At 50.2% G+C, this 12,259-nt stretch overlaps 1 protein-coding gene across 2 annotated transcripts in view; it reads right to left on the bottom strand.

The window, feature by feature from the left end:
• Positions 1-2,677: 2,677 nt before the first annotated feature.
• The window catches only part of Itgb5 (integrin subunit beta 5), a 111,831-nt gene continuing 102,249 nt past the window's right edge, over positions 2,678-12,259 (bottom strand). The window contains exons 11-15 of one of the 2 annotated variants that reach the window (XM_034514919.2): positions 11,593-11,815; positions 7,996-8,096; positions 5,582-5,701; positions 4,309-4,446; positions 2,678-3,354 (exon numbers count right to left, since the gene is read on the bottom strand). In XM_034514919.2, coding sequence (XP_034370810.1) covers positions 3,182-3,354; positions 4,309-4,446; positions 5,582-5,701; positions 7,996-8,096; positions 11,593-11,815 — 755 coding nt within the window. In that variant the 3' untranslated portion in view covers positions 2,678-3,181. Of the gene's footprint in view, positions 3,355-4,279; positions 4,447-5,581; positions 5,702-7,995; positions 8,097-11,592; positions 11,816-12,259 lie in introns of both variants that reach the window. The other variant, XM_034514918.2, reaches the window with a different exon arrangement.

Here is a 12,259-nt window from a genome sequence, read left to right as displayed (position 1 = left end):
TTTCCTGTCTGCACTTGAAGTGAACTACACAGAACACATGTCTCAAAAGCTGAAGGCAACACGTGTTGAGGCTGAGCCCCAAAGAACTGGAATCTATCACAGCCATCCAAGTGATGGCTTTGCCAGGATGCCTGGGAAACTGAAATCGGAAGCCCCTTCAAGATCAGCCCAGCCAACCTTCCCATTCCACAGATGTAGAAAGTGAGGCCCATTGAGAGATGACTGGCACAAGCTACAGAAGAGCTAAATCACTCACTTTACTGCTGGGAATGGAACAGAGAGAAAGAGGCATGCCCCCCGTGACTGGAAGACCTCCAGCAGCCTTATGTCAAAGCCCCTTTCCAATAGTTCCAAGGAACCAAGCCTTCCCTATTCATGCCTTAGGGAGAAAGTAAGATCCAAGGTATAGCAAAGGCCAAGAGTGTTTACCTGTGAGTGGTATGATTCCAAATGTCTTTTGCCTTATGATTCTATTTTCTATTTTGTTCAGTAAGAATCTTTTAGTTAGGAAAAAAAATCATTCACGACAATAAAATTTAAAAGCCAGGTCAACGAACCAGTCAGTAAAGTGCTTGCTTTATAATTTTTAAATTATTAGACAGATCTGATCCTGGTATGGTAATGCACATCTGGAATCCCAGCACTTGAGGTGGGGAAGAGGACTTTGGTGAGTTCAAGACCAGCCTGGGCTTCATAGTGTTAAGGAAGTCTGAGCTACAGACTGAAGTTCTACCTCAATAAACCAAACCAAACTAGTAGAGCTACCATGAGTATAGTGCATGAAGCCACTTGCCTTGTAAGCCCGTGGACTTGAGTTCAATACTGAACCCACAAGAGTTCAACACTGGAACCTACAAAAAGATGGAAGAACCATCTCCACGAAGTTGTCCTCGGACCTTCATATGCATGCTGTGGCAAGCCTATCATGTGGCCCCCAAATCATTTATATTTGTATATGGAACTGGGTTGTGCAAGATGAGGCATTTGGAATAGAGGGCATTGCCACCACTTTTGGATCGATCATTATGCAACCTTAGGAATGAGGAAATCATGGTTGGCCTCTACTCTATTGGGCCACAGTATCCCAGCTTATGTCAAGAACTTCCAGCAGGGGGCAGCAGGACACCATTAGACATGTCTTCCTCTTGGTGTCCCTGTGAAAACACACCTAGACATTGGGCAGAAACAAAGAGCGGTGACCCTGAGTGTTAGTCTGTGGCTCAAGGGTGTCAAGTGCTCACAGTACAGCCTATAAAAAACAGGATTTGAACAGGTTAGTATGTGGTCTCCAGGAGACCCATAATAAGTAGAAACACACAGCATTCACCCTAAAGCAGGCCAATCACATGAGGAATTTGGTCCAATCCAAGCTGAGGCGAGGCTTGAAGTGTCGCACTGACAAAAACCTTTAGCAAGGGGCCAGGATGCTCAACATTTAAGAAGACTGACTCCTCTTGCACAGGATCCAGGCTCAGTTTCCAGAACACACACGATGGCTCACAACAGATTGTTACTCTAGTTCCCAGGGACCAAACTTAACACCCTCTTGTGGCCTCTGTGGGTACCAGACACACGTTGTATACAGACATGCATGCAAGCTAAACACTCATATTTTTTTTAAATCAGTTTTTCAAAAACAAAACTTTAATGAACGATTCCTCAAGGAAGCGAGACATCGTTAGCCCAGGGCTTAGCACAAGATTCTCAGCTAGCCTGACCCTCAGCAAGCCACTTCCCCTTCCAGAGCCTGCTTACTCTTCTATAATACTCAAAGCAATGGGGTCAGGGGGCTACTGGGAACTACTTATCCCCAAAGAGAATCTAAAGAGTGTAATGGCTCTGCAGAAAATAGCAGCTGAGATGAACTCAGGCTCCGGGCCTGGGTGGGACCTAAGGGCTTGACCGAAGGAAGGTGTTGGTCCGAGTCTAGTATTTACATAGAGTCTCAGTCGGGGTTTGTATTTCTGCACAAAAAATGATCAAGAAGCAAGTTGGGGAGGAAAGGGTTTATTTAGCTTACACTTCAACATTGCTGCTCATCACCAAAGGAAGTCAGGATAGGAATTCACAGGGCAGGAAGCAGGAGCTGATGCAGAGGCCATGGAGGGATGTTACTTGCTGGCTTGCTTCCCCTGGCTTGCTCAACTTGCTTTCTTATAGAACCCAGGACCAGCAGCCCAGGGATGGCACCACCCACAATGTGCCCTCCCTCCTTGATCACTAATTGAGAAAATGCCTTACAGCTGGATCTCATGGAGGCAGTTCCTCAAGGGAGGTTCCTTTCTCTGTGATAACTCCAGCTTGTGTCAAGTTGGCACACAAAACCAGCTAGTACACGTAGCATAAGAAACATTTTATGTGGAAGCCACACACCTCTACCCGCTAGCATCTGCACCATCTATTTCTAGCTTTTCTAATGCAGAACACAGGTGGGAAACATGTGTAGTCTGTACAGCTTCTATCTAGAATTCTAAGTAAAACCGGGGAGGCCCAGCAGTACCTGCTCAGCATCCTTGAAGCACAGTAATTACAGCACATCACGGAGCCCGGCTCAGGAGTATTGGTCTGGTTCAAGTCCTGTCCCTGATAGTGTATGGGCATGCCAGTCTCTACTGGGGCTACTCAAGACCACTCAGAAAGGGCGGCACAAGCCAGAATGCACAAAGCCAACACAAAGTTACTTGGTTTCCATTTTTACTTTCAATCCCAGTCTTTCCTTTTCATTACAAAAGCACTAAACAAACATGGCCCGGAGGGCAAAGCCTAACATTTGCAAGACATGTCCTTTCCAAAGACGACTCCCCGATTCCACCACCGACACCCACAGATGCCAGGCAGACAGCCCTCAGGGAACCAGTAATCAGATCTACACCAAAAATGCGTGACCTTTTTATTTCATAGAAAAAAATGATCAACCCGAAAAAGTCAGGATGCACGCTAGCTTTGTACGCGAAGACTCTTCCAGATACCTTCTGGCCTGGCCCAGCAGGAAAGGGAGGGGCAGCCCAGCCTTCAGCAGTTCAGGGACACAGCAAGCTGGAGGCAGTGTAGAAGCCTAGAACACCAGAGAGTCTCCTTGCTCTCCCTGGCTTGGAGGGATGTGGCCCCACGTGCCTGTGGCCTGCTGTGTGGGTAGCAGGTCCCTTACGGCTCATTGGAGGGCATCTCAGTGCGTGCCTAGCTAGCGTGAGCAAATGGTCCAGGTAGTCCAAGACACACCAGTCTTTGTCCTTAGTCCCCTCCAGCCATGTAGGAGCCTCAGTCCACTGAGCCATTGTAGGATTTGTTGAACTTGTTGAAGGCAAAATCCACGGTGTGCGTGGAGATGGGCTTTCTGTACAGGGGGTTGGAGGCCTGTGAGCACAAGAGAGAAGAGCACACGTGTTAGTTGTGTTAGTTCCTGCGGGGATGCCCACTTCTGACTTGCTCTGTGCTCTGGGGGATCCCCTCCCTTCTCTGAGCCTTTACTCTTCATCTCTGAAACACAGGGCTTAGGCAGAAAGCCCTGGAAGTCCCTTGGAACCTGAACAGACAGAACAGTGCCCTAACTCTGGGGAGTCGGGGGGTACTTCCCCTGAGCGCCGTTCTCCTGAGCCTGCAGTGTGCCTGGGGCAGAAGGACTTGCTCACGTGACCATCCAACCAGACCCAAGAGCTTAAGCTTTTTTCTCGGGTTCTGTCTCTGTGTCTATCCGATTCCCCACTGAACCTGCCTCTGGTGCTTCACCCCTTCCCTCAACAGTCCCAACATGCACCGGGGTCTGCACACCCCTCATGTCTTCTGTGTGTGTAATTCTCCTGGAATTTGTAGGTTTGTTTGTTTGTTCTGTGATGCTAAGGATTGAGCCCAGAGCATTGCACATGCTAGGCAAACACGCTACCACTGAGCTACACTCAAAATTTGGTTATTTTTATTTCCAGATAAGGGCTTGGAAAGTAACCCAGGCTAGCTTTGAACTTCAAACTCCTCCTGTCTCAGCCTTGAAGCAGCTGGGATTATAGGTGCATACTACCATACCTAGCTCAGTTTTTGTTGGTTTGATTGATTGTTTTTAGCCTTTGGCCCTGGCTCTAAGCCAGCAACTTCTTTTTTTTTTTTTTTTTTTTTTGGTTGTTTCTCTGTGTCACCCAGGCTGTCCTGGAACTCACTCTGTAGACCAGGCTGGCCTCGAACTCAGAAATCCACCTGCCTCTGCCTCCCAAGTGCTGGGATTAAAGGCATGCACCCCCACTGCCTGGCTACTTCTTCTTTTTTTTTTTTAAACCCATCCCCCACTCACCATTTCATAACGGGCCCTGGAGCGCTCACTTTGGAACTTGGCAAACTCTCGGCGGTCATGGATGGTGACAAGCAGCTTCCAGATGGCCAGGAGTGCCACCCCAATCAGGAGGATGCTGCCAACCACAGCCAGCAGGATGGTCATGGCATTGGGGGCACTTCCACACTCTGAAAGGGACCAGGAGACAGTGGGCAGTTATGTCCAAGGTAAAAGGTTGCACCCTCCTTCTGCCCATCCCCCCTCATGTTGCCTCAGTGAGACTGAAAGCTGGAGTGGGTGCCAGTGGTCTCCCCAAGGAACAGATAGTGAAAGATTCAGAGAATTCAGTAACTGTTTCAAGGTCACACAGCCCATCGGTGACAGAAACGAGGCCCCTGGTGAATGTCTATACCTCTATTGGGCTGTGCCCCAGAGGCTCAAGCCTGGCCCAGCTCCAGAGCAGGAGGCTGGGCCACAGCCCAGCTTTCATATCGGTGGCTTCAGGGACAAACCAGGCAGGGAGGAGGTAGCATGTATCACTTCCGAAAGGCCTGGTCTGGTGCCAGGCATTTCTGAGCCCTTAGCAAAGGGCTCCAAGGAGCAAAAGTACTTACTTCCAAGCAAAGACAGGGCTTGAAAGCAAGGCTATAGGCAAGCGCCCTGGGTTGGTACTTTACTTCCTGTCTCTGGCCTAAGGGTTTGGGGGTTGGGCTCAACTTGCAAATTGGGCTCTGGGACCTGGAATCTGCAAACCTTTTTCTACTCTCTCCCGGATTCCAAAAACTGAAATGGCTGGAGTCCCGGTCGGTCACTCTGAGGCACAGGAGTTGGACCCGGTGCCCAGAACAAACACAAGATAGAATTGTTGGTACTGAGCAGCAGCAGGTAGGAATGCTATCTCCGTCTGCCCTTGGAATCTGAACTGGGAAACAGCAGCAGCCATGTGGTCTGCTGTGACCTGGATAATCCTCAACTTAAGGGACACCCTAGCCCTGGCGGACCGGCTGCCTTGCATCTTCCCTACAAAACCCTTTAACCGAGCACGCTAAGGTTTCCTTCACAGTAAGTAATACTCCACAGCAGAACTCCAAAGCCCCACTGCCCCAGCCTCAACCCTCGCTTCAGCAGTGTGGCTGGCTACTGTGCTCCACACACATGTACTTTGAGATGGAGTCTCAAGTAGCCTGCCTGGCCTTTAAATGCTCTGAATGTCTCATCTCCCCATCTTTACCTTCCAGAGTGCTGGACTCACAGGCTTGCACCACCACAAAGGGACTGGCACAAGAAATCAGGCAGGGGATGGCCCCTCGGGCTCTCGCCTACCTGGCTCCCTGAGGACCGTCAGGTTGGACCTCCCATTGGGCAGTTCTGTGTAGCTGAACATCATAACGCAGTCCTTAGCAGTTTTGTAGAAGCAAAGCACGGCCTCCTGGTCATCTTTGACTAAGAGGGAAAAGCAAGCAGAGACATCTTGAGCATCACTTTGGGTAGCCCTAGAACCATTCTCATGGACGGGGATGGAAGCCAAGCCCCGCAGGAAAAGATGGGAGACTCCAAGGGGCCCCGGGGCTTTAAAATGAGCTCAGATTTCTCACAACAAGATCACAAGCCCAGGGCTGAGTTTATTGATTTGGGAACATGTGGACCCCATCAGGAATGTCAACCCTCTAAAGTGTTGGCTAGTGGTGACATGAAATAAAAGACGTCTTCAATGGTTGGGAGTGGACACGGGTGAACAGAACTGGATGCAGCAGGCCTGGGTGAGCACTTTCGGAAACTGGCCCAGTCTGCAGGGCTGAGCTGACTAGAGGACCAGAGGTTGCTCTTCCTTGAGAGCTGGAACTCAGGGTTCGAGGGTCTGATGAGAGGCTGTGGTGGCACTCCACATTGACATGTGAGACCCTGTCAGAGATCAGGACACTAAAGGGCCAGCTCCATGTATACCGGGTCTCACTCCTGACAAAGCCCTTCCTTGGCTGGCACAACCCTTCCCGCCCCACACTGCTCTTGACCCTGTCCTGTCCAGGTTCCAGGTCCCAAGGAAAGGGTTTTAGGGCTGATCTTTAGGAGGTACCACAACCACAGGTCAATGCAGACACTAAATGTGTCTCCTTTCCTGTCTTTTCAACCTGATTGAATAGGCGCTTCAGCTAGGAAGTAGATGAACACCTGGTGTGGTTCCCAATTTTTTTCTCTCAGCCTCCTCAGACTTGGTGAGAGTGTGTATTGTTAAAAGCACAATAAAGAACTGGATGCCTCGGCACACAATTATAATCCTAGTACTTAGGAGTCTGTGACAGGAGGATGGAAAGTTTGAAGTGGGACATCTAGTGAGAAAAATATAAAAATAGGAACAAAATAATAAAGCTGGGCATAGTGGTGCACACTTTAATCCCAGCACCCATGAGGCAAAGGCAGGTGGGTCTCTGTGAGTTGGAGGCCAGCCCAGTCTGCATAGTGACTTCCAAGCCAGCCAGGACTATAGTGAGACCTTGCTTAGGAAATAAATAAGCAAGCAAACAAACAAGTAAATAAATAAGGAAAAAAAAAAAAAAAAAAAAAGCCTGCCTAGGGGCAGGTGGTGGCTTGGATACATCTCTGCAGATTCCCCTTGGTGGGTCAGGCTGGGAAGAAGTTGTCCCACATAGGACAGATTTGTTTGTGGGAGGTGGGAAGGGGACCCTTTTTCTTTCCTCACTACATGTGCTTCATAAAAAAGGAGCTTAGCTAGACTCTGGAGAGCAGGCCAAGGAAAGGGCAAAGGCGGGGATGTGAGGGGCTGCAAAGAATTCCCAGCTGCCCAGAGTCTGGCATGAGGCTGGCCACACGGTAACTGCTCACTGAATGTTTGTGAGATAAATAGATTCAGCATACTTCAAGGCTGTGATCGGGCCACACAGTCCATCAAAACCAGGGAAGAGGAAACAGGAGTCTACAAAGAAGAGAATCCAGGACCAAGGCAGACAGAACCTGGGAGATTACAGCAACTGGGGGTCAAGGCAGAGGGCAAGTCTGCAAGTACTGGCGAGCCTTGGTTGAAATTTCTCTCTTCAGATATGCAGTCCCTTAGGAACTGTTTAATCATTTCAAAATGTGGCCAATTTAGGAAACTCACAGTGTTGTATTTAATCATTTCAAAATGTGGCCAATTTAGGGAACTCACAATGTTGTACCACCACCTGAAAATGTCTACATGTGTTCCTAACACTCACCCTCTCGCCCCCTCTTCCTCAACTGGCATTGCCTACTGCGAACACTGTTTAATATCTATGTTCTTTTCTCCCCAGTTTCTTTGCTCAGCCCGGTATTTGAGGCCCAGACCTGTTATGAAGGTAGTGTTCTGCCTCTTTGTTGTGGTAGATTATATCCCGTTATAGATGGACATTGTACACTTGCCTTACCATCATCAGTTAATGAACAACTGACGATTACAATCAACGCCATAACCATTTACGTAAAAATCAGCCCCAAATCTTTGGGTCATGACTGTGTGCTGATTCTGTGAGCAGCTTTTTGGGCAGCCGCCAAACTGATTTCTGTCCGAGAGTCCTGCCAATAACATGCAAGGGCCCCACCCCAGGCTCCCCTTGGAGAGCCAGCAATCAGGCCAAGGAAACTACATTGGGCTTAACTCAAGGCTGAGACCATTCACTCCCCGGGGAAGAAAAAAAAAAAAACCCCTAGATGCCTGCCAAGATCCAGAGAGACAGCTGTCCATAGTTCTGCAGGGCACTCACCAATGGTGTCTACCCACGTGATCACCTCATCTTTGCACTGGTGGTGACAGGTCTGGTTGTCAGGTTTCCCCTGGTGAAGCAGCAAGCATTCTACACAGTCTCTGAGAAAATCAAGGTGGTCGTTATTGGCTGCGTATTGTCCCAAAGGCTCAGCTGTACTCTGCAAGTCTGGCCTTGGGGACATGATGCCCTGACATCTTGCTGGTGTTAAAAGGAAGCCCCAGGGTCTCAGGGAGCTGTATCTGGTATACTGGTCAATTTGCCAGCTGCAGACCTTCCCAATGCTGACAGCAGGAACCAAACCAAATCTATCTGCACCCTACTATAGTGAACTGGCCGAGGAGTCAGCTCCATGGAAGAGGTTTTGGGGGCGCAAAAGTTACTCCTGGCCCATGGAGGAGCCTCTACATTCCTGGGTCCAGTGTCTGAAGCCCTTGTGTTACTCCAACCTCAGTATCCCCATCTGTCACTCTCTGGACAAGGCTCAGTAAGCCTCAATGCCGGGCTCAACCGAAACCCTAAGAGCTGACCTCTAGGGTGGGGCTTCCTGGCAATTCCGGTGCCTGGAAGAACTGATGCCAATGTCTGGGTACCCTGGGCTCCTTCCCCATCCCCATTCCCACATAGTGCCCACCTGTCAGCATCCTTCAGGGCACGCTGGCCACTTACATGGTAATTGTCTACACTAAAGCTGGTACATTTTATAACAGAGACCTTCTCTAGAAAATAGATGAGCCAAAAGAAACCCACCACCCACCTTGAGCTGACAGCACGTGAGGATGCTTTATTATGTAATGCTCTGTTCAGTAGTTATTATTACATTCTAAATCATCAAACCTGAGTCCAGACTATCTCCCTCCTAAAATTGCATCAGCTTGGGAACACGTCTGGGAGGCCAGGCCTCAGCCAAAGCCACTGTTAAAATTTGTAAGAGAGGAAAGGTCCCTGCCTCCTTGGGAAGACCAGGGCCGTGCCATGGGAAAAGCAAACTCCAGGGCAGAGGAAGTACTATCAAGCAGCACAGGGGACTCTGGGAAAGTGGAGGTCTAAAGACATGAGGGTGGTGGTGCAGGGGAGGTACCCTGACACTAAAGTGATGGGTATCCCCACAAAACTCTAGCCACAAGGGGACAGGTCACCCTGCTCATCCCACATGCTGATGGGGATCAAAACAGTGGGGTGTCTAGACAGTTCCCTGGTTCCAGAGGAAAGCCACATAGTTACTGAAGTTTTATTTCCAGCACAGGAGCTGGGGTCCTTCACCTCAGCATAGGACAGAGCTCCATTTCATGGTAGAGCCACTTTCCAGAGACCCCCTCCTGGAGTCTTGCTTCCCAGACATACTCTGACCCACCTTCTGGACATCAACAAGGACTGGAGAGTGGGTAGATCATGAAGAGAGAGGGCCACGACTTTCTCAGGAGGGCACTGATAATGCAAAGTTGGTGGCAAATCTTCCTCTCCTGGCCTAATCTCAGTTGCAGCTGGGCAGTACATAATTGTCTCCTGTCCTGTACGGTCCCCTCTCCCAGCCCCCACCTTCCCTCAGGGTAGGCAGGCTTGGCCAGCGGCCAGGAAGAGGTGGCTTCATCTCTGGTCATTCATGCTTGCTGGACCTTCTGCCAGCCTCCTGGATCAACACATGGAAAACAGGAAGCCTGCTTCCAGCTGGCGGGAACCCACAGCTTCCCTCAGATACACTGCTGCATCACCACGGCTCCAGATCACCTCTCAGACACCCTCCAACAACCCACGTGGGTAGACAGCCTAGAGCTGAGCCTCCTGTGCTGGGGGAAACTCAGAATGCACTGTAGTTACTATTAAAGCTTGTCTGCCCCTTTACAAAAACAAGCCGCTCATGGAGACTTTTGTCCAAGGCATGTTAATTAAAATCAGCTGGAGCGGAGTGTGACCTCACCGAAGTGAAGGGCGTGTTTGGTTAGTTCTAGAACACAGGGATGAAGGACTTAACGTATTCAGAAACTCTCAGAAACCAGCAAGGAGGAAAATGACCTAAAATCCTATGATCAGAAAAACTTTGGAAAAAAGGAAAGAAGGGGGGGGGGGGGGGGGGAAGAAGGAAGGAAGGCAAAGAAAAAGAGAAGGAAAAGAAAAAGAAACAAGTTTGTTTTAGGCTATGAAAGAGACAGAAGGTGAGGGTGGTCCAGGGATAGATGAGAAGGGCCAGTCCCTATCTCTGGGCCTTCCTAGCTCTCGCCTTTCCCTGAGGTCTGTTAACTGTCCAAGACAAGCCCACATTGCCTGCCGCTCCACAGGAAGGTAGGGGGCTTCAGCTCCTTTTACTGACTCCCTGTGCTGTCCGCCCACTCCCCATGAGTCTCATGTGCCCTGAGCAGCAGGAGTAACACTGGCTAGAAGCTGTGGGGGCTGGAGGGGGTGTGTGGGGGTGGCGAGGTGGGGGAGTCCCTTGAGCACAACCTGCTGACTAGGACTGTGATTCCAGTCACACAGGCACGGAGCCTGGGCACTCCCTGCCTATCTTGTCTCTGATCTGGAGGCAGGTTCGGCTGCCCGTGCCCAGGGTTGTCTGTGGCACATGGCCAGAGAGGGTCAGGCCATTCAGAATGCTCGTGAGCACAGCTGAGCAGTCGAAACTGCAGGCTCTGTGAGCATCGGCTCGACTCTTTATCAGCCTGGCCAGGCATTTTTGGGGAAATCTGCCAAAAGAAAATGGCACACTTGTGCTCCTCCGCCAAGGAGTAACACTGCCTGTATCACCACTTGTTTCTGCTTGGTGCCCAGTCCTGCCCCACCCCCCACCCCACCCCGCCTGCCTGGCTCCTCAGCTCCAATGATGACACAGCTGTTATCCAGCAAGTTCTGACAGCCAACGGCAGGCATGCCTGTGCCCCAGGCAGCACTGCTGCCAGACTTCTTGCAACTGACCTTTGTTGCACGAAGAACAGCGGGAGCGGAGGACGGTCATCAGGCTGTGTGACCCGACCCAGCACTGAGCCAGGGTCTGTAGCCTAGAAAATTATATTCTGTCCTGTTCCATTATCAGCATAAATAGAGCAGAAAAATCCAAAGCCCCCACGCCTGCTCCAGGCAGCCCTATCTAGGTCGGCCCCTTTCCATCCCATTTGCCTTCTGATTACAGTCTGTTTAAGGCAGCAGTTCCCACAGGCCTGGTCTGGGAAGCATTGTTTGGGAGATGCAGTCATATGGGGAGGACACACACACTGCATGCTCTTTTGAGCCAACCATAGCATGCTCAAGGCTCTGAGGCGCTGTTGCGTCTGGACCCAGCACCAGGTCCATCTCATTCCCACTGTTCCTCTGCAGTCTCTAAACTTGCTCAGACTGGATCAGTGACGTTGCTTTTTTTTTTTTTTTTTTTTTTTTTTTTTTTGGTGGACTATTTTAACTTTTCCTCCACCGATCCTCTCTCCTTCCCCCGCAACCACCAATAACAGCATTTCATAGCTAGTGTTTTGGCGACTGTCAGTACAAGTTTTGTTTGGCAGCCAGGCTGTATAGATGGGAGAGGCTGGGCAGCAGGCACAAGAGGCTGCCTAGGGAGGGCTGCCCGATGAAGACAGACCTGAGATTGAGGGTGGAAGAGAGGGCCCTTACCTCTTGGAGCTGCAAGCATCAGGGCAGGTCGGGCACTTCTCACACGTCTCCCCAAAGGCTCCGGGCTCTGTGCACTGGCACTGCCCACAGACGCAACGGCCTCGGTCGCTGCAGATCTGTCCATCCTTGGCCCTGCATGTGCTGATGTCTGTTGAGCAGTTACAATTGTCCCCGATGTAACCTGCGTGGCACTTACATTCTCCGCAGTGACACTCGCCATGGCCTAAAAGGACATACGCGTTCATCAGTCAGGACCTGCTGGTCTTTATATATGATGAACACATATACCGCCAGTGCCTGCCATGTGCCAGGGAGAGGAATCCCACAGAGAACGAGGCGCTGACTTCTCAGAGACTTTTCCTCTGATGATGTCACAGAATAATGCGTGTGACCTGGCAGGGTATAGACTGTTGCTTTAAAATAGTCCAGTCCCTGGCCAAGCCATGACACCAAACCAGAAAGCCTCCTGATTCAGTTGATGTGTAAAGATAAGTCTCCCTTCCCAGCACTTGGGAGGCAGAGGCAGGCGGATTTCTGAGTTCGAGGCCAGCCTGGTCTACAAAGTGAGTTCCAGGACAGCCAGGACTACACAAAAAAACCCTGTCTCAAAAAACCAAAAAAAAAAAAAAAAAAAAAAAAGTTAAGTCTCCCAATATGTCCACACCAG

Source organism: Arvicanthis niloticus, chromosome 12 (genome assembly GCF_011762505.2).
Source record: "Arvicanthis niloticus isolate mArvNil1 chromosome 12, mArvNil1.pat.X, whole genome shotgun sequence".
In the NCBI taxonomy this organism is placed as follows: Eukaryota; Metazoa; Chordata; class Mammalia; order Rodentia; family Muridae; genus Arvicanthis; species Arvicanthis niloticus.
This window is presented reverse-complemented; position numbering and strand designations above follow the sequence as displayed.